Source organism: Canis lupus, chromosome 35, assembly GCF_048164855.1.
Source record: "Canis lupus baileyi chromosome 35, mCanLup2.hap1, whole genome shotgun sequence".
NCBI lineage: Eukaryota > Metazoa > Chordata > Mammalia > Carnivora > Canidae > Canis > Canis lupus.
The window spans coordinates 6,551,345-6,574,258 of record NC_132872.1 but is presented as its reverse complement, the minus strand read 5'-3'; the positions used below and the strand labels follow the sequence as shown (position 1 = coordinate 6,574,258).

Below are 22,914 nucleotides of genomic sequence, written 5' to 3'. Positions count from 1 at the left end.
ATGATAGCAGTTATTTTGGTCATAGAATTATTGCTGATGCTTTCATTTTCTGAACTTTGGATTGAAGGGGATCAGAATATGCCACACCAAAATATGCCACTTTCACATAGGATTATTTTGATCTGAAGACACTTAGGAAGCAATAAACATAGAAAGAGCTCTTTGGGGCAGCCCGGGTGGCTCAGCGGTTCAGCGCCGCCTTCAGCCCAAGCCCAGGGCCTGATCCTGGAGACCCGGGATCAAGTCCCACGTCGGGATCCCTGCATGAAGCCTGCTTCTCCCTTTGCCTGTGTCTCTGCCTCTTTCTCTCTCTAGGTGTGTGTCTCTCATGAATAAATAAATAAAATCTTTAAAAAAAAAAAAAAACAGAAAGAGCTCTTTGTCCTCACCCTGCGTGCCTAGAAGCAAGACATAAATTTCTCTTTGTGAAGATGTTCTCTTTATCACTTACCACTGTACACAGAAAGTGAGCACCAAGATGGATTTACATAAACCTTACTAAATAATCTTTAACCTCCATTAGATTCTGGTCTATTTACCTTCGCACAATTTACCACCCTTAGAAGCCCAAATCCCTTTTCCTTTGACTTGTCACTTCTCAATTCTGTCTCCTTTTATTAAAAGGGTGTAATATCCCTAACATCTAACTGCTTCTTTGGGTCTTCACTATTCTTCTATAAAGGCCTCTGTGTATGCAAAAAAAAATGAAAATATTAATAGTTAATAAAATATGTAGGCCTTGGGCAGCTCGGGTGGCTCAGCAGTTTAGTGCTGCCTTCAGCCCAGAGTGTGACCCTCAAGACCAGGGATCGAGTCCCACATTAGGCTCCCTGCGTGGAGCCTGCTTCTCCCTCTGCCTGTGTCTGTTCCTCTCTCTCTGTTCCTCTCTCTCTCTCTCTCTCTCTGTCTCTCATGAATAAATAAAATCTTAAAAAAATATATATATAGGCCTTCTCTCCTATTAACCTGTTGTCAGTTTAATTTGTAGGTACTAGCCATAGAACCTAAGCAGGCACAGAAAGTTTTTTTTCCTTCCATACAGAACTATTCTTACTTAATAATAATAATAATAATAATAGAGGTATTAATAATAATATAGGTATTTTGAAAGCTATAAAGGAAAATACAAATTACTATTAGCTGCACATGATAATATGAATTCAAAAATATTACAGAAACCTAGAAATTACATTATAACATTTACTAATCTAAACACTTCAGGTTATTGTCACAATCAAATGAATAAAAATATGTGATAGCACTTATACATTATAAACATATACAAATATACAATTTATACAAATATAAACTACTATTACAGCCACCACAATTAGAGAAAACCATATTTTTTCACAAGTGAATCTAATAGTAGGGGAAAGGAAGTAAGATGTTCCAGGGGCAAAAGGAAGGCCACTTGCATTAAATAAACTAAAAGTGGCCTTGTGGTGGAGTATACTAACCATTCTGGGCAGAGAGAAAATGCTGCTTTCCTAATACTGACTGCCAAATTGAGGACCAAGACAGGATAAAGATAAGGGACTATGATTTTGATGACTATTGATTATTTATCCCAGATATTATTACAAAAAGATAAGTGTCATCAAACAAAACAACAAAAAACAGGTGAATAAAATTTATCACCTGGCTCTTGGAAGCACTATAAATTATCCCAGCATAAGACAAAAAGTTATCTACAAAAATGTATCAACTAGCAAAGTAAACACCAGTTTGGGCTGTTCAAACCACTTTCAGGTTTTGATTCTTCAACAAAATGGACAACCCTTTTTCAGGATGAGCAAGGTTTATGAAAATCCCCAAATTAATGCCAATATATATATAGTCCAGGTTCCTGCTGCCACACGTCTGAGGTAATTGTATCCATACCACAATAGAGAAGTCAATTAAAATCAAATCAATTATTACTATTTAACTTGCAAATCACTATTTTTGCACAAAGCACCAACCTCTTAAACTGGAAGGATCCAGGAATTCGATAGAAATATTAAAGTATCACCTAAATAAAACACCATTAACTGTCTAGAAAATATTAAGATCTTTTAAAAAATGCAGAAAGTTTACAAAGATGCTACACAATTCAAAAAGCATGACCAAGTACGCATATCTTTGTAATTGACATGAAACACTATATTCACACATTCCCTATTGTTGGAAGTTCTGAGCAAGCCATTTGCCATCCCGAAATGGAGCATTACCCAAAGTCAAAATCTCAGAAGTTTCTAAGACCTCAAAAACAAAGTTATTGTGGTATATTTTAGTTTTGTTTAAATGTTACCTGATTTGAAGCTCAATAATTTGACTAGGGCACCAACCTTCCAATTATTCTTCCCCATGAGAAAGAGAAGTACAAGCTAAGAATGCAATGAGGCAAATAAAATGTCCCTATCTTCTACCTTAGAGACCCTCTGACCCTAAAAGAAAGGGAGCTGTGTGAAATGAACTTAGACGTCACTCTCCGAAGTTGCAAGTCTACTAGGAGATCAGAGTTGGGGGAAGGCCAGAGGGAAGTCAGAGGAAAGCAAGTAGGAATAGGGAGTGTTTTAGTCTCTTTCCCCAACCTTCCTTAAACGCATGTAACATGCATATTTTATAAGTAAAGTAAGAAAGGCAGGATAAACTTCTTTGATGCCAATAATAGGGGAAATCCAAGGCGTTGGGAGTTTTTTTTAATCATTAGAATTTTTAGGGCTTAAAAGAGAGGCAAACCAATGATTACAGATAGATGATTCATTCATCTGTTACTGGGGATGAGACAGCCAGCCATTCTTTCATTTTTCCTTTAATAAAACCTCTACATGTTAGTTGGACATATGGCCTTCCTTGCAATTGGAGAATGCAATTGTGTGATAAGTTCGGGCTGACTGTATATGAGGAGAAATATTTTGTGCAACTCCTGGGAAGTGCCCTTAAAGGGTAGGATGTGCCCTTTACTCCCTCATCTCCCCTTCCTAATGGCTGAAATGAAGTTATGATGACAGAGACAAGTTATTCTAAAAGTCACTTCCTCTGATACTATCCAGCTTTTTGTGCCCAGAACATCCCATTTATTTTCCCATTAAGATCTTCCCTTTTCTCCTAGTACCCTAATTTCTCTTCAGCAGCCACAGAATTGTTTATTTAGCATATAGTATAATATTGGAATCAATAAACTACATCCCAGAGAAGACAAAATGACAGAGAATGTTCCTCCATAAGTTCTTTCATGTTAAAAGACTTGTAACAATTTTGTCACACCCAGAATAATGTACCAGGTTAAAAACAGTATTTGCTGCTATCTTGATATTTAATTCAAACAAACCTCTTCCTCATTGCTTAAGATAAAACTGTCTGGTTTGTGGTAAGATTATCATTACTTGTTGACGCAAAAAACTAAAAAGGTATTTTCAGAACCAGCACCAATATATAGAGAAAAGATGGTATGTAAAGTTCCTATTTTCAAACTGTGAGAGCACTTCCCAACTCTTAGCCTAAGACCCCCTATTTGAAATCTTAGACCAGGCACCTAAGCAGAACTAAAAATCCATGAAAATTACTCCCTTCATTAGCACTAAATAGATTATACTAAAAATTAAAAATCATCTTCTAGCTAATGTGTAAGTCATTTTGACTAGCATAATACTGAGTCATTTTACTGTATATAAAAGTACATCTTAATTCTACATTAGTAGAAAATCAATGGTTGATAATGTATGAAAATTATAACTTACATGCATTACAAATACTAAGTAAATCAAAAAGAAATGCAGCCTGTTAAGAAATGAATTGTGAGGTACTAGTCAAATTTCAAATAGATGCATACTGTCCTTCAGCAATGCTATTACAATTAAATTCAAACTCACTTACCTACTGTGTCTACCCCTTTTCTGCCAGCACGACCAACCATCTGCTTATAAGTAAGAATATCTAGAGGTTGACCACCGAAAATAGGAGTCCGAATAATTACACGACGTGCTGGTAGGTTCACCCCTGATGAAAGAGTAGAAGTTGCTGCCAAAACCCGAATCTGACCTTGACGGAAGGCTCCTTCAATGATATCCCTCTCCTCAAAAGTAAGACCTAACAAAAGGAAGTTACAATAACATACGTTTACTAATGAATATGTGAATTAATGAATATAGCAAAAATACTGTACTTGATCACTGTCAATCTACTATAAGCATATCTATTATAAGCCTCTAAAGATTTGTTCAAGCTATTGTTAGGACTATAAACAAAGAAGTCACCATGATCTATCTTTTTAAGAGTATAATCTGCCAATCTCTTATCTCATCTTCTAGACTAGGGGGTGACAAACGTTTTCTTAAATATTTTAGGCTTTGCTGGACAGATAGACTCTACTGCAACTATCAACCCTACCACTATCACATGAAAGCAGCCACAGGCATGATTGTGTTCCAGTACAACTTTATTCACAAAAATAGATGGTGTGCTGGATTTGACCAACAGATTGTAGTTTGCTGACTCCTGCTCTAGACGATTAAGTCACTGAGGGTAGAGACATACCTTATGCATCACACTGTCATCAGGGCCTATCCAACAGAGTGGTCAGGCAGTTCTGACACAAATAAATGCTAAAGAATAATTACATGAGTAAATGAAGAATAGCATATAGAATATATACTTTTCTGGCTTATTTTTATTTTATTTAAAAAATCAAAAGATCAAAAGGACTGAGGCTCTAGTTTGTAATTTAAGTGACAGGTCATCTTATTAGTATGGATCATAAGTTATACACCATATAAATATTCTTCTGTATGCTTGTATGTGTATACATACATATACTTATATTTTAAAATGTATTCATTGGGATCCCTGGGTGGCGCAGCGGTTTGGCGCCTGCCTTTGGCCCGGGGCGCGATCTTGGAGACCCAGGATCAAATCCCACATCGGGCTCCCTGCATGGAGCCTGCTTCTCTCTCTGCCTGTGTCTCTGCCTCTCTGTCTCTCTCTGTGTGACTATCATGAGTAAATAAATAAAATCTTTAAAAAACAATGTATTCATGTATACATAATAAAAATTTTAAATAAATTGAAAAGGTCAAATTCCTAATTTTAGAAACTGTATTTTTTTTCTTTTCCAATTTTTATTTAAATCCTAGTTAGTTAACATATAGTATAATATTGGTTTCAGGCGCAGAATTTAGTGATTTATCACCCACATACAACATGCAGTGGTCATCATAACAAGTGCCCTCCTTAATGCCTATCACTCATCCAGCCCATCCCCACCCACCTCCATCCATCAACCTCCCTCCATCAACACTGTTGGTTCTCCATGTTTAATTAAGTCTCTTATGGTTTGCTTCCCTCTCTTTTTTTTTCCTTTCCCTATGTTCATCTGTTTTCCTTCTTAAATTCCACATATCAGTGATATCAAATAGTATTTGTCTTTCTCTATCTTATTTCGCTTAACATAATACACTCTAGCTCCAACTACATCATTGCAAGTGGTGAGATTTCATTATTTTTTATGGCTAAGTAATATTCCATTGTATATATACCATAACTTCTTGATCTTTTCATCAGTTGATTGACATCTGCATCTCTATCAACAATGCAAGAAGGTTCCCCTTCCTATGCATCCTCACCAACATCTGTTGTTTCCTGTGTTGTTAATTTTAGCCATTCTGATAGGTGTGACGTGGTATCTCACTGTGGTTTTCATTTGCATTTCCCTGATGTTGAGTGATGTTGAGCACCTTTTCAGGCGTCTGCTGGCCATCATCTGTATGCCTTCTCTGGAAAAATATCTATTCATGTCTTCTGTCCATTTCTTTACTATATTATTTGTTTTATTAGGTGTTAAGTCCTTTAGATTTTGGATACTAACCTCTTATCAGATATGTAATTTGCAAATATCTTCTACCATTCCAAGTTGCCTTTTAGTTTTGTTGATTGTTTCCTTCACTGTGCAGAAGCTTTTTATTTTGATGAAGTCCCAAAATTCATTTTTGCTTTTGTTTCCCTTGCCTCCAGAGACATGCCTAGTAAGAAGTTGCTATGGCCGAGATCAAAGAGGTTACTACCTATGTTCTTCCCTAGGATTTTGATGGCATTCTGTCTCACGTTTAGGTCTTTCATCTGTTTTGAGTTTATTTTTGTGTATGGTGCAAGAAAGTGATCCAGTAGAAACTATATATTCTTAATCATATCCCCAGCACATATGATCATGGACAGACCACTCTCCAAAAGAAGTTATCTAATTCAGTAACTACATAATCCTTGTAATTTTGACAATCAAATGATTTTTAAGCATTTCTAGCCTTCTCAAAATACAATTTGACAACTTCTAAAATTAATTTTTTATATATTTGATATATTTGTAAGTATATTTCAATACCCTGTAAGATAAAAAGAAAGTAGCATAGAATTACAGTAGCAAGTACCTGTCTAACCTAAATTTTAAGGAAACAAAGTATAGAAAGGTAACAATTTTAGGGTTCACTTCCTCAGTTGTACAAAAAAAAGGCTTCATCTAGTATACATATACTATACAGTTAAGTAAACCAAATGTGTTTTACTCTTATTTAATCTTAATCACACGCTTCTTAAAATGAAATTGAAGAGCATGAAGGGTGGTTGAGAAGATATTAAATGCACACAAATATAAAAATGAAATTATGAAGATGTCTGGAGGGGGCTTCTTAATAACAGATTATAAATATGGATACCTGCATGATGAAATGCTACTCCCCATGGTATAGTTTTTTGTAATACAGAGTCCAGTCCCGAAGGTGAACGTTTTAACTGATCCATCACTTCTAGGAGACCCTTTTGTTCCAATACCACCGGAGGAAGTTCAGATGATCTTACCAATCCTGTCACCAAAAAAATAACAGCACTATTTACCTCTGCCTGGACCTCTTTAAGTGCTATCTGCCTTAGTCATAATAGAGCTAAATATTAAGGCAATGGTTCTAAAACTACTATATATAATAATTAGCAGGACATCTTTTAAAAATATTTATGCCTGACTCTCATTCCTAGACATTATGGTGCAATAGGATGCAACCTGGACATAAGGAATTTTAAAATCTCCCCAGATGATTCTAACGTGCACCAAAGTTTAGGAAGACTCTATTATGGTGAGACCAAACCCACAAGAGGGGATCAAAGGATACAGCTGAGGAAAGAGATTACAAATACTACTACTCAGAGCCTAAAAATCAAAATCCTTACTCAAAGTGTGTCCCACCAAGCAGCAGTGTCAGAACCACCTAGGAGCCTATTTCTTTATGACAGTTTTTCTAGCCCCCCTGCCATCCATGTGGTAATTAATTGCCCATTCATTACCTTCTGTTTTTGCCTCTCTGTGTAAACTGCCCCTCTAGTAAGAATTCAACTTTTTTAGATGCAAGAATTATGTTTTCTTTAAGGAATTTCCCAAACTCAGATTTTTGAACTAGTAAGCTTCTCATCAGATATATTTTTAAGAGATCTTATATATTTTTAAAAATACTTTAGGTAAACTTTTTAAAAAATTTTAAGGACCCACAGAGTTACCAATGTTTTATTATGCTAAGGACAATTTAAAATTTTTTAAAACCTCCATTTATCATTTATTTCAAAAGAAAAGTCATTTAAAAAAAAGTCATTTTAACATAAAAAAATTTGTAGGAATAATTTCAGAATTTATACTTCAGCTTTACAAAAAATGCACTGTCTTGTCTCTATTTTTCTGGTGAAAATTTCATCATAGCCCAGGATCCAGTCCATGAACTAGGATTTGGGAATAAATCAGATTTGCTATAAATCAGAATAACAGAATCTCTAACAAAGAAGATAAAAATAATGTTTCTGGTTATTAAAGGAATTTAACATATTATAGTACAATGTAAGGAATATAAATGGCACAGTATAGAAAACATCAATTAGGAGGGAAATAAAAAAGGTATTATAATGTTGGACTAGAACCTATTAAATATAAACCTCAAGCAAAGTTTATTTATTGGAGCTAAGCTTGGGGTATCTATCACTTGTCCTCAGGATTCCAGTAGCATAATGAAGTCATAAAATATTATTCCTTTTACCAGAACTGGTTGGTTTCTGTCTTCCCAACATTTATCTGGGACCCAAGGGACTGTAGACTAGCAAAAGTTGTGAGGGAACAGTGCTCATCCTAGAATCGGTAAAATATAAACTAACAGTTACAGCCATACACTACATCACTACTCAGCAATAAAAAACAAATTGATAAATATAACAACTTGGGTGAATCTTAAAAATACCAGGCTGAAAGAAGCCAAACATACAACATGTGTACATACTATATGATTTCATTTATATGAAATTCTTAGAAAAGGCACAACTAATCTAGAGTAACAGAAAACAGGTCAGTTGACCTGGGGCTCAGAATATAGAGATCGATAGCTAAAGAGCAAAGATCACATTTTAGAGTGATAGAAATGTTTTGTATGTTCATTATAGTGGGGGTTAAACAAGTGTACACAAATTACACACTTCAAATGGGTACATTTTACTATACATAAATTAAACCTCAATAAATGTGTTTATATACATACACATGTATATGTGTGTGATTTTTTTTTTTAAGATTTTATTTATTTATTCATGAGAGACACAGAGAGTGAGAGAGAGGCAGAGACACAGGCAGAGGCAGAAGCAGGCTCCATGCAGGGAGCCCGACGTGGGACTCGATCCCGCATCTCCAGGATCACACCCTGGGCCGAAGGTGGTGCTAAACTGCTGAGCCACCCAGGCTGCCCTATGTATGTGATTCTTTTTCAGAGTTTGGAAATACAAAGAGAGATACATCCGATTTCTTCAGGAAAATGTATATGTGAAGCTTTATATACAATTTAGGGGCTTCAAAGATTAATCTCTCAAAAGCCCATCGATCCTAGATGAAGAATCTTAGTATGTACCTGTATAAATGCAGCATATTAGAAATCTTTTCTTTTGTTTTTTAAAGATTTCACTTATTTATTCATGAGAGACAGAGAGAGAGAGAGAAGCAGAGACATAGGCAGAGGGAGAAGCAAGTTCTGATCCCTGGTTCTGGGGATCACACCCTGAGACAAAGGCAAACTCAATTGCTGAGCCACCCAGGTATCCCAGTATTTTAAAAATCTTAAGGTTAGCCTGAGTGTATGTATACACTGTCTATAATGAGAATAAAAAGAGAATTAGTCACAAAACCACAGTTTTGTAAAGGAGTGTCCAGTGGGCAGGTGGCACAATGATCAAAAAGAGCCATGCTTTATTTATGTAATCATTAACATCACTTTCAAGCAAATGTACTGAGTATAGAAGCTTTCATTTCCATCAGTAACTTACCCGTGGCTTGATGGTGTAGATTATAAAATTCACAGGCAATGATATCTGCCAACTTCTCACACCATTTCTTTGATGGACAGAAAATTAATACTGAATGGTTATCACAAATGGTCTCATAACATAAACTAACAACATGGTCCTCATCTCCCTAAAAAAGAAGGAGAAACAGTCACTCTACTGGTTCTTTTTTTTTTTTTAAGATTTTATTTATTTGACAGAGAGAGAGAGCACACAAGTAGGTGAAGTGGAAGGCAGAGGGAAAGGGAGAAGCAGACTCCCTGCTGAGCAAGGAGCCCTATGCGATGTGGTGCTCAACCCCAAGACCCTGAGATCATGACCTGAGCTGAAGGCAGATGCTCAACTGACTGTGCCACCCAGGTGCCCCCCTACTGGCCCTTTCAAAACATTTTCACATCAGTCACTCCTTTTGCTTCATGGGGAAGGTTTTTTCCTACCAAAAGGCATAATAAAAATCAGTTACAAAGTCAATAACAAAGAAAAAACGAGAAAAAAAGAAATAAACTTCCTTAAAATGCAAGGTGAAAAGGAAATATTTTCTATTCTCAACTAGTATTTATTGACTTCCATCCCTCAGCCAATGGGGATACAATGGTAAGCAAAAGAAAGTCAAGGTCCTATCTTTAAGGGGGTTAAGGTCTCACTAGAGAAACACACTAAAGTACAAAACAAATCAATGTAAAATACAATTATTAGAGGTACTATAAAAGAATTTTATGATGTGTCAAAGCCTCATACGTAACATCAACTTGACAGGAAAAACCAAAGAAAGGTTTCTCTGGAAAAATTAATCAGCTGAGATGTGAAGAAGAGGACGCATTATTTCTTTTTTTTTTAATTTTTTAAATTTTTTAATATTTTTTTATTGGAGTTTGATTTATCAACATATAGCATAACACCCAGGGCTCATCCCGTCAAGTGTCCCCCTCAGTGCTCATCACCCAGTCACCCCCGCCCACTTCCCTTTCCACCACCCCTTGTTCATTTCCCAGAGTTAGGGGTCTCAGGAGGCATTATTTCACTGAAAGGTAACTGGCAGACAGAGGAAAAACCTCAGGCGGAACAAAGCATATATAAATGCCCAGTGATAGTCCAGTGAGCTCTCAAAACTGGAAGAGGTGTTTAACTGGTTTAATTAATTCATCCATCCATTCATTCAATAAACAAACATTTACTATGTATCAGATATTGTCCCAGATACTGGGGATAAAGAATAAGAGTAGAAAAAAAGCTCTGCCCTCAGAATGTTACTATGCTAGTAGGAAGGGATAGATAATAACAAAAACAAGTAAAACACAAAGAAATCTTTAAAAATAATAAAAAGAAAAAGAAAATGGAAAATAGGGGCCAGGAATGTGAGGACACTATAATTTAGATAAGGTGGCCAGGAAGGTCTCAGAAAAGGACTTTGAGTAAAGGTCCAAAGGTGAAAGATTAAACCATACTGATGCCTGGGGGGAAAGCATTCCAGAAAGAAAGAACCTGAAGTGGAAGATTCTTGGCATATTATGAAACAGCAAAGAAGCTGTGAAGGGAATGAGAAGGAAAGCAGTAGGTGAGGTCAGAGCACTAAGGGGGTGGGGACAGATCATGTAGGGTCTTATAGGCTACCAAAAAGAGGCTGGCTTTCAATCCAAATGCAACAAGGAACCATTTCAAGTGTGGGAAGATAATGGTTATGTGTTCTGATGTTCATGTTAAATAGATCACTAGCTCCTGATTTAAGCAAAGACTGAAAAGGGAGAAGGTAGGAAGCAGAGAACTCAATTAAGAGACTATTTCAATACTCCAGGTAAGAACTGAAAGTGATACAAACAGGGTGGAGGCATAGACATAGCAACAGAAAAAGATTAACAGAAGAGTAAATCAATATGTTTACATATATATATGTAAAACATATATATATATGCATATATAACATATATATATCTCTCTACTGAGGTACCAAGGCACAGTATGGTGATATTTGGGGTACAGAGCAAAGCAATGGAATAAGATTCCATGCCAGACATACAGAGGCTACAAATGCCTATCTATGAGAGAACTGAAACACATGAATTTATTCCTGTTCCCAGCTCCAGCTGTTACCATATTCAGAGGCACAGCTCTACACAAAAGAGATGCCCCACTCCACAGATGAGTCAGTTTTTTAACATCAGCATTGAAGAATGAAACTTAAAAAATACTGTGAACTGAAATTTTTTAAGTGTATTTATGGGAGTGTGAGGGAATTTATCATTCATCAAGCACTTCCTAGATACCAGACAATTTTTTAAAACCATTCTTCATTCTTACAATAAGTATCACATCCCATTGTACAGATGAAGATAATATATTCAGACAGGTTTTGTGATTCAACTAACATTGGCCATATCAAGTATCCCTATTATATATCAGAGGTAGCTCTGACTCCAAAAATGTTCTTCTCCTTTACTATATAGTATACCTACTACTTAACAAAGGTTAATTTTCCACATCAGTGTTTAGTGTAAACTAAGCCATAAGGAATCTTTTTCCAGTTAAAAAGAAAAATCTACAAAATTAGGTATTTTTTATTATTTATGTTATCTTTCAGTATACCTATTAGAAATGACAATCATTTAAATTGAAGGCACAACTACGTTTCTTCTCGCACCATCACCACCAATTATTTAAGATGAAACCATTACCTTAATATTAACAATCCTAATGGATACGTAAGGCATATTCAACTACTTTCCACCCCTAGTTTATGTAACTCAAAAAAAATATTAACTTGCTAGAAAATGCAATCAAATACAAAGTACTGGGAGTAGTGATGTAAAAATACCGACTTACCTTTACTTGCAGATTGGGCTGAAATTCCCTCACAAGTTTCATTGAAGAGTCATATATAGAATTTCCAATTTTTACGGACTCTAACAGTGGTACAGGACGAAAGTTGGTGTGGTAGAGTTCAGCATTCAACCAGGAAGCCACAATCTCCAAATTGGGAAGAGTAGCACTCATGCCAACAATCTGCACGGCATTAGATAGAGGACTGGCTAAATCTGCCTGGCTGTGAAAAACAAATGAAAATGATGTTCAAAGATATTTAGTATTAATTACAAATAGTGAGCTACCAATATTCTTGGTCATGTCCTTGGGAATATACACTCATACACTTTTAAGGTATATACTTAGAAGTAAGATTATTGGGTTATAGATCATCTTCAATTTTACTGACGTCAAGCTGTTTTCCAAAGAGATTGTACCAAAGTATCTCCATAATCCATAATGTGTTTTGTTGTTCCATATCTTGTTACCACTTAGTATTGCTAATCTTTTTAATGTCAGCCATTTTGGAGGGTGTATGGTACTATCTCTTTGAAGAAGTAGTTTACATTGCCTGGATTACTAATGGGATTAAGCATCATTTCATGTTTATGGACCATTTGGATACCATGTTACAAATGCCTGTTGAAGGTGCTTGCCAATTGATACTATGGGTTTTTTCTTCCTGATTTGTAGAATTATTTGAATGTTCCAGATAATAACTTTCCTCTTTCATTAATTTTTGCTCTTGTCTTTATTACTTCTTTCTTTCTACTTTCTGTGGCATTATTTTACTACTCTATGTTCTTGAGATGAATAATACATTGTCAGTCTCTCTTCTTCAGTAATATATGCATTTTATACTATTAATTCCCTTTCAAACCATACCTGCATTTCACAAGTTTTGTTACGAGATATACTTTCAATTCAAACTATCTTCCAATTTCTACTGCAATTACTTTTTTGACCCCAAAATGTAAAAATGTATTTCTCAATTCCCAGTGGACATTTTCTAGTTATGCCTCTCCTATATTTATTTCTAGTTTAATTCCATTTTTCAGAGACTATATTTTAAGTGACTTAAATCCTTTAAAATATATTGCTTTATGGCCCAGTGTGTAGTGAAGTTTTACTATGTTCAATGAAAAGAACATATATTCTGCTTCTATTTGATAATTCTCCTACGTACATCCATTAAGTCAAATTTGCTAGTTGCATCAATCATATTTTCTATATTGCTACTGATTTGGTATATAAACAATTATCTCCATGCTTTCACATATACTGAAAAAGATATGTTAAATCTCCCTAAAGCGAAACGTAAGAGCTTCCAGATTGAAAGAATCCATTGAGCAATCAGCATAATGAAGGAAAATAGAACACCAAGACACATCAGTGTGAAATTTCACAACACTGAGAAAGAAAAGGAGCCCCTAAAAACTCCGAGAGAATTAAAAAATTTTATATGGGCAAAGGATAAGCAAAGTGCTGGATTTCTCAATAGTAACAAGAGAATGAAGTAATGTCTTAAAAACTTTAAAGAAGAAAGATATAAAATCTTGACTTCTATATCTGAACAATATGAAATAATTATAAGACATTTCAGGCATGCAAACTTTCAAAAATTATGCATAATAGACTATATACTAAAATGAAGTGGAACTTCCTGGAAGATTTCACCACCAAAATGAGGAAGTAAATCAAGAAAAAAGCATACTATTCAAAAAAGGGGGACTCTGACTCAGGTAAAAAGCAATAGAAATGAATGATAATGATAAAGATCCTAAAATAAGTGCTGTGCAGCACATGCATGCAGTTCATGCACCTATCCCAATTAGAAAAACTCAGAAGGCTTTTAGAGAAATTTCAAGATCAATTTGGTAAAACAGCAAATGTGTTAGAACATACTGGATGGAGATTTACGTAAGTGGGATCAATCAGTGAAAAGGACATAAAAAAAATCAAGCCATCAAACAAAGACATTTATTAATTTCAGAGAAAACAAAAGCTATTTAGAAAGTAAAAGTAATCATAATATACTACATGGCTCAGCTGGCAAAGGCATTTTATAGTTATAACAGTATAACACTAAATATTGATCTGAACAAAGTCACGACATAACAGTATTTGAAGAAGCGATGATGGTGAGAGGACAAAGAGAGATTATGGAGTCAGGTGGGGGAAGATTGGGTTGGATGAGTAATGAATTTTAAAAAGAGCTAGACCTTCATCTTTCATAGTAAGTAATCAAATATGTGTAAAAGTAAAAACTCAAGTGGCTATATTCAGAGATAACACTGTAAATAAATTTTTTTTAAAGCTGTAAGAGTTTATTTATTTATTTATATTTTTTTGTAAGAGTTTAAAGTAGTTGCCTCTGGGAAGGGGGTGATGAAGAACTGCTATTTTTCAAAATTATCCTTGACTGCTGCAATAGAATGATGTATAATTGACAAAAACTCAATTTTTAAAATTTTATCATAAAAGTAGTGATCAGAAATTTTAAAATGTTTACAAAATCATCTAAAATCACTCTCAGCCTTAAGTGCTTCTTTCAGAACAAAAATGAACTGCTGTACATGCATTTGTTCTAAGTAAGTATTACTCTTCTTCTTTAATTCATATTTACTTTTCATATGCATTTTTGCTAAGGTTTTAACACAAGTTAGAATCTCAGGGACTCAGGAACTTATTTCAGGTACTCACCAAGATGCTGACTTGTGAGTAATATAGCAAATCTTAGTGAGCAAAAGTTCCAGCAGGTACCCTCGGTGAGAGTCTCCCAGCATATGCAATTCATCCACAACCACCATTCCTAAAGAGATTGTCCAGATACTAGGTTTTACAAAATTTCACAATTTCAAGAAATTTTTTTTTAAACTCAGTATCTTATATAGTAAGAAGCTATCATTACTACAATATATTACAAGTGGTAGAAATTTCTAACCATAAAACAAGAATCAGATTTCACATAACAGACAATCCTTTTTCAAGACATTTCAGGCACCATACGTGGTCCTACTATAAGGTAGTCTGGATCTAAAAATCCATGATTAGCTAACTTAGAGGAAACTGCCTCTCATTAATATCTGAGTAATGGCAACCTTGTAGAAATATAGTACAATGAGATATCAAACACATCTATGATAGTTATTCAGTGTACTGACTTTTCTATGAGGGAAAAAGCCAGGGTAACCATACTGATCCTTTGCTTAGAAAAACAAAATCAAATCAACAAGAAAGAAATGATTTTAAGAGATGTTTTTGTTTGATGATGATAGGCTAGTGAGTCACCCTACGACAAAACAGGAGTATGTTTTGTATACCAGATTCCCCTTTCCACTACTTGGGAGACTCAAACTAGTCTGTGCACTTGGAATAGTGCCCAAGAATTACTGAAAATTTAATGCCAACCAATGTCTTCTTCAAACACAGTCATAAGATCATGGTTTTTACAGGCACTGGTATCCCCCCGACAAATCGTCCCCACCTAAATCAAGGTCTTTCAGACCTATATCCTAATGGCACATGATGCTCCTTTTCCTCATCAGTAAGCTCAAAATCATATGGCATGATAAGTTATTTCAGAGTTTATTCACCCAGTCATTCAAAAAAATTCTGTGCAGATACTGTGCTAGGTATATTGAATATCACCCTTAATAAGATTTTATTGCAATCCTCAAGATATTTGAAATCCAACAGGGTCACAGGTAGTAAGAAAATTCTGATTTGAACTGATGAATGTGATTTCTCTAAGTTTTAGAGAGCAAAGCCATGTCTTACTAATCTTTGGTTTCATTCCCTACTCCTACCCTACCCAACTTTACCATTTAAGCCCACCAGATTCCAGTAAGTAGCTAACTGATATTCTTGCTGCTTCTGTTGTTGCTACAACCATTCTCTTCCTGTTGCTACCTCTACATAGACTTTCCTAAGTAGTAAAAAATAAATAAATAAAGCATTAAGATAGAAAATCTTCCTACAGTCTCAAACTCAAATGTCAGCTTCTATAGCTCCATACCATTTCCCTGATAAATGGTAACCTCCTAGGAAAGGCCAAATCTACATACTAGCACCAGAATATGATAACGAACACACAAACATACTAACTGCATGTGGCAGAACCAGCCCCAGCATTCTTCCCTCTATTCTTGGTAGTTTAGACAGAAAAGAAGCAATGAGAGATGACTTGAGGGCTCAAGGATATCCTCTGTGTTTTGTAAAGTGTAAACATATAGGGAAATAGTCAGTAACAGGAAGTAGGACATAAAACTTTTTTTTAAAATACAGAGTTCCTAACATTACAGATGCCAATTCTCAACGCATAAGTAGATGACAGACACTAAGAAAAAAAAATGGGACATATAGAAATTATAACAGCTCCACTCCATGAAAAAATAGCAACAGAAAATATCTGTTTGCTTCCTACTTTTCTTACCCAATAGATCCATCTTATTTTCCTCAATGAGGCGATTGATCAGACCATTGGCTCTCTCAATTGTGCAGACAGCAATATCCAAAGAAGAGAAATGCCCTGTTGGAGAGGTACTGCCCATATAACCATCCACATTTATTCCTATTTCCTGAAACAGACTCTGAATTGAGTAAAAAGGAAAAATTTTGAAATTCATAAATTGTAGATTGGTTCTATCCCAGAACACAGACATAAGTTTCTAAAGATATTTATTAGATTACTGTTGGTTGTTCCTAGCAACCCTAAAAGGTAACCCTAAAAGAACCCCCTGGTTCTTTTTAGAATCATATACTAAAAATATGAAGTTTAGAACTGACAAAACTCAGGACAGAGATTTTCTGTTAAGACAGAGTCAAATACAAGTATGCCATTTTAACAATAGCACTAATAAAGCAGTTTCAAGAGTTATAGAAATTAAAATTGGAAAAAACTACCATAAACACTAAATTTTTAATCTAATAAACATGCAGGAAATTAGTTCCTTTTTCAAACACAAAAATAACACTTTAAGAAACAAATTTATATTTCATGAAAAAAATTTCTCATTATCCCCACAATTTTTTTTATACAGTGGAAGTTTTCATAAGTCAAATGCAGTGGGACCTTGATTTTAATTTTCCTTTTTTTTTTTTTTTTTTTTTTAGTTTAACTTGTAACTAACATACCTTCTCAATAAAAAGGATCCTTTCATCATTACTTTGGTCTAAGTTGAGAGGATGTTACCATGTAGGACCAGCTTTGTTGGCTATTTGGCCTCTGAAATAACTGTTAAAAAGATTTATAGAACCATAGAACTTTAGAGCTGTTCATTCAATAAAATGTTTCTGAGTGTTATTGAGTTAACCCAAAGTATTAGGGTTAAAATCCTCATTTTTACCAATGAAAATACTGAGGTCCAGGAGATTATGTGCCTGGTCTGAAGACATAGTTAATGGCAAAACTGGGACTAGAACCCAGATTTTTTTGGACTATCAGTACAATTGTTTTGCCATTCCAACACACTTTTTCACTGTGTGAAATCACAATGGTAAATGTATTCTATTTAATGAAACACTGTATTTGTAAAAATGCTTTAAAAACCAGCGAGTATCACACAAATGAAAAATGTTATTATTCATCTTTGCAGAAAAATAGGCCATAGGCCTTAAGCTTTACCTAAGCACCAATGGATCTTATTCTTCCCTTAACTACTCCCAAATAGCCCTCACTTAGAATAGGATGTTTCCTTAAATACTCTCTCCTTTCCATGCTTACTCTAACCCTACTATTCAGTTAAAACGCTGATTCTTAATGTATATGTTTATATACTAATTGAAGTATTCTGTTTGCTTCCTAAGGAAAAGTTCATAAACTTTAACACAATTTTCAATTACTCGTTTGATTTGATGACTCTTTCTCCTTTACACGATAATAAAGTTTCCCTTCATAAATGGTCAACTTTTAAAGCTACTTCGGGATGCAAGAGAAGAAACTTTTGCTAACACAGCTGCCAATAATAGGTACTATCACAACAATGTTCTTAGTATGAAAACATTACCTGAAGATAGTATTTCTTCTCTTTAGCCACAGAGACAAAGGGCAAAATAAACAAAGCTTTCTTCCGCATTTCTAAAACCCGCTTCAACATAAGTAATTCAGCAACGAGAGTCTTCCCAGCACTTGTAGGAGCTAAAACATGTTATTCCACAAGGTTACCACAAGAAGTAATATTTGACACACTGCATTAATAAATGTTTTAAACTATATCCAGTAACCACAGAGCCTTCAAGTAACCTATCATTAAGGCCCCTACTAGCATCTGAAAACTTTATTCACTTAAACGCCCGACTTCAAACCAGCGCTATAGATAGCCTCCCACTGAAAACAGAGAATAAACAAATCCTTTCATGAACAATAAATAATGAATACTAAGTCCCTAGCTTGTATCTAACAATTAAATACTGAATGTTTAAAAGCCCTGCTTTGAGGAAGGAGATAAACAAGCTTAATATATTGTGGTAGGAACTATGATAAAAGTTGAGGCAGAGGAGCTATAACGTAGTTTATGGAAAGGAAACACAATTTACAAGAAGGGAAGGGGAAGGAATGCCAAGCAAAAGTATCAGCATGTGCAAAGGCCTGGAGGAAAGCCTGGTACATTCAAAGGCCAGTAATTTAGAAAGCTTGAAATAAAACCAGGGGGAGTTAAGAGAAGAAATGTGAACATGTCACCTGAAAAAGAATTTTATAATTCCATGACATAAGGAGTTTAGAATTTAGCCTGAAAGCAGTGTAGAGTGACTAGTGAGTTTTATGAAAAGGAGTGGCAAGATCATATTTGTACTTCATAAAGACAACTCTGCGTGCAGGGGCAGAACAAAACCAGAGAGAAAATATAAACTATATATAAGGGACGCCTGGGTGGCTCAGTGGTTGAGCGTCTGCCTTTGGCTGAGGTTGTGATCCCGGGGTCCTGGGATCAAGTCCCACATTGGACTCCCCAAAGGGAACCTGCTTTTCTCCCTCTGCCTGTGACTCTATGTCTCTCATGAATAAATAAATACAATCTTAAAAATTAAATAAATAAAATAGTTATAAGGCTGTTGCATAATCTAGAAGATATTGATATAACCCACAAGAAAAAAGGAGGGAATGATAATCTAGGCAGTGCACCTAAAAAGATATTTGTGTGGCTCAGTCAGTGAGGCCTCCAATTCTTGATGTCTGCTCAGGTAATGAGCTCTAGGTCGTGAGACTGAGCCCCCGTCAGACTCTACACTCAAAGAGGAATCTGCTTCTCTCTCCCTCTTCCTCTGCTCCTACCCCTGCTCCCAAGCATGTGCTCTTTCTCTCTCAAATGAAAAATCTTAAGAAAAAAAAAAAAACAAAAAACAAGATATCTGGGATAATACACATTGGACTTAGTGAGTAATGTAAGCCGGTGACCAGAGGATGAATGGTGCTCAGGTTCTGGTTTAAGCAGTTGAAATGGTCAGGCCATTCTACCACTGACACCAGTTAGCACCTACTATGTACTTTCTACATGCCAAGAACTGTTCTAAGCACTCTCCCATGCTTTCTATTAATACGCTCTCTATGAATTACCACAGGCAGCAAGTGTTACAGTTTTCAAACCCAAGCAATCTGACTTCACAGCCTGAACCCTTATACCTAAGGATAACTGTCTATTTGCTGAGCCATAACGAAAAATCTGGATGACTCACAACTTCAGAAAAAACTGATGAAAAGTGCATCTTATCAAAAGATAAGTTCCAAAGTCAGTACAGTAAAAAGGTTAAAAAGTATGAATTTTGTTAGAGTTGACCTCGAAAGCCTATAGAAGTCTTCTCTAAGGTAAATTATGGTTTCATGTATACAACCCTGTATAAGCAGGTCAATGTATAAATATATAACGTAGAATGTTCAAATATTGTAAAGCACAACTAAGATCAATTGGAAGAAGAGCAGATTTCTATCTCCCTTGCAACTTCATCCTGGGACATGTCTGTTGAGAGGAATGGCAAGCAGAACAGCTCTCTTTAAATTGTGTTTGGGCAGCGGTTTAGCCCCGCCTTCGGCCCAGGGCGTGGTCCTGGAGACCTGGGATCGAGTCCCACGTCGGGCTCCCTGCATGGAGCCTGCTTCTCCCCCTGCCTGTGTCTGTGCTTCTCTCTCTTTCTCCCCCCTGCTTCTCCCTCTGCCTGTGTCTGTGCTTCTCTCTCTCTCTGTCTCTCATGAATAAGTAAAATAAATAATAAATTTCGTTTTTGCTCCCCACTCCCACCAATATAATGGAATTTTGCATAATCTTAACATGCATACGATGAGACTCTATTTTTCAGATTTTAAGACTTTCTCTAGTTATAAAGTACTGTTTCATCCGCTTTTTAAAACCACCTCCTAACTACTACCTTTTAAACTACTTAACTGGGATCCCTGGGTGGCGCAGCGGTTTGGCGCCTGCCTTTGGCCCAGGGCGCGATCCTGAAGATTCAGGATCGAATCCCACGTCGGGCTCCCGGTGCATGGAGCCTGCATCTCCCTCTGCCTGTGTCTCTGCCTCTCTCTCTCTCACTGTGTGCCTATCATAAGTAAATAAAAAGTAAAAAAATAAAAAAATAAATAAACTACTTAACTACCTCCAGAGTATCCTTTAATATTCATGCCTTTAAAAAATAGTACAGAAATTAATCTGCACAAACTTGAATACCTGAATAGACCAAATTCTTTCCTTCCAGCACTTGTCCAAGCAAAAGGCACTCTGCCTGCCACTCAAACATCCTTTTTACGCCGTAACTGTGATACTTCTCCAGCACCGCTACGGGCAGTCCCCAGTTGGCCAACAGCAGCTGGTCTGTTCCATCGTCAGCAACCGTCTGCCTGCATTCCCCTTTCAGGAAAGGAAAAGGTAATTAATAGTTGAACCTGGCAGCCCGGGTGGCCCAGCGGTTTGGCGCCGCCTTCAGCCCGGGGTGTGATCCTGGAGACCCGGGATCGAGTCCCACGTCTGGCTCCCTGCATGGAGCTTGCTTCTCCCTCTGCCTGTGTCTCTGCCTCTGTGCGTGTGTGTGTGTGTGTGTCTGTCATGAATAAATAAAATAATAAAATCTTAAAAAAAAAAAAAAACTAAAAAAGAAAATAGTTGAACCTAATTCTAATATAGGACTTCGGCGGTCAGTCTTCCACTGTATTCTGAAATACCTCCGTGTGGGGCCGAGGCCAGATAACGCAGATGGTGACATAAAGCACTTCCAATGGAGGGATCTGCAAGGAGCACCGGGCGCCATTAGGCGGGAGCCTCCCCGGCACACACACACAGGTGATGAGAGTTGGCCAACTAGGAAGTCGTCTCCGTAGAGCTCCAAAGACCCACACGACGCTTGAATAGCATCACCGGGCTGTCGCCCACTACGCACGTCCATAGCCTAACTTAGAGACCGGCCGCAGCAGGCCAGTCACAAGCCGGGAACGGGAGTAGACGCCCAGGGGGCTGTGCAATCACGCAAGCCGCGGACGGTAACCGCTAGCCCTGCGGCCCGCGGCCCCCGGAGGGCCCGGGAGTACCTGCAGCGGCGGCCAGCCGCCTGCGGTCCCCGCAGCGGCGTCCCAGGCCCGGGGGTGGGCTGAGCACCGGTCCGCGGGGGGCCAGGAGGCCGTCACTGCCGTCACCGCCGCTCCCAGACACGGAGTCCGAGCCTGAGGCTGAACGCCGCCGCTTCCCACTCCGGCGCGGAGGGTTCATCGCGAAGTCTTCTTGGCGATTCAGGGAAAGCGACAGCCGCAGCGTCCTCCCGCTCCGGAGCAACCCGGCCCCGCGGCAGGTGCGGCCGCCATCTTCCCGCCACGGCTTTCAAACTCCGGCCTCCCAGCCCACGCCGGAACCATAGAGCGCTCGGGGCTGAGAGTCCCCTGAGAACCATAGAGTCGTGGGGAAGGAGCGGCCCTCGCCGGCGTCTCGGACCTCCCGCCTGTCGCCTTGTTGGCAGGTGGGCCCGGGATGCGCCTAGAACGAGGGACGCGGACCGAGCCGGGGGGCGGACGGCTCTGTAGGTATGGCCCGAACTTGTCATCAGCCTGGCCTAAGCACCTTCTTTTTTGTCCATTTCTGGTTTGAATAGCAAGATTTGCTGACTCCATACAATGCGTTGCCCGTAATAGGTAGCTCAGGGATGTGACTCTTCTTAACGTATTGGTATTTAAAAAAAATATATATATATATATTGCAGATTATGGTGCAAATCCCCACAGCACAAGTCTGGGAGATAGCATTTGGGAATTAATTCTGCAAAAAAACGAGGGTCTTCATTTTTAAAATGTTTTCGAATGGCAATGTTCTAAAAATTCCACAAGATGGAGACATTGCTCCGTGGAGGAAACATTTTTCCTCGTCCTCTTTTATGCGGTTTTCCTGCGTTCTTCGACCATTTATTGAGCACCTTCTGTGTACTGGCCATCAGGGTAGATGGAAGGGAAATGGCATGAAATGGGTCCTGCTCTCAAAGGGAAAGAATAGGGACGCCCGGGTGGCTCAGTGGTTGGCGCACCTGCCTTTGGCCCAGGGCGTGACCCCGGGGTCCTGGGATCGAGGCCCACGTCGGGCTCCCTGCATGGAGCCTGCTTCTCCCTCTGCCTGTGTCTCTGCCTCTCTCTGTGTGTCTCTCATGAATAAATAAATAAAATCTTTAATTTTTTTTTTAAAAAAAGAGAAAGAATATAGAGAAGGAGACACATTAATAATTTTAAATTGTACTAGTAGTGTTCAGGCAGAAATGAACACTGAGATCAAGGGAGAGTGAGGACTCCTAATTTACATTGTAGTCGTGCAAGAACTTTCT

General features: G+C 37.4%; 1 protein-coding gene across 8 annotated transcripts in view; it reads right to left on the bottom strand.

The window, feature by feature from the left end:
- The window catches only part of POLQ (DNA polymerase theta), a 123,954-nt gene extending 102,013 nt beyond the window's left edge, over nt 1–21,941 (bottom strand). For 6 of the 8 annotated variants that reach the window (XR_012024597.1, XM_072812539.1, XM_072812538.1 and 3 more), the window contains exons 1-9: nt 21,644–21,941; nt 20,790–20,969; nt 18,138–18,268; nt 16,565–16,721; nt 14,833–14,941; nt 12,151–12,370; nt 9,316–9,463; nt 6,690–6,836; nt 3,862–4,074 (exon numbers count right to left, since the gene is read on the bottom strand). Coding sequence is in view for 7 of the 8 variants with exons in the window: in XM_072812539.1 (XP_072668640.1) it covers nt 3,862–4,074; nt 6,690–6,836; nt 9,316–9,463; nt 12,151–12,370; nt 14,833–14,941; nt 16,565–16,721; nt 18,138–18,268; nt 20,790–20,969; nt 21,644–21,821 (1,483 nt within the window). In the remaining variant the exon portion in view is untranslated. Of the gene's footprint in view, nt 1–3,861; nt 4,075–6,689; nt 6,837–9,315; nt 9,464–12,150; nt 12,371–14,832; nt 14,942–16,564; nt 16,722–17,265; nt 17,366–18,137; nt 20,662–20,789; nt 20,970–21,643 lie in introns of those variants that run through there. The other 2 variants (XM_072812542.1, XM_072812541.1) reach the window with 2 other exon arrangements.
- Between the last annotated feature and the right edge of the window lie 973 nt (nt 21,942–22,914).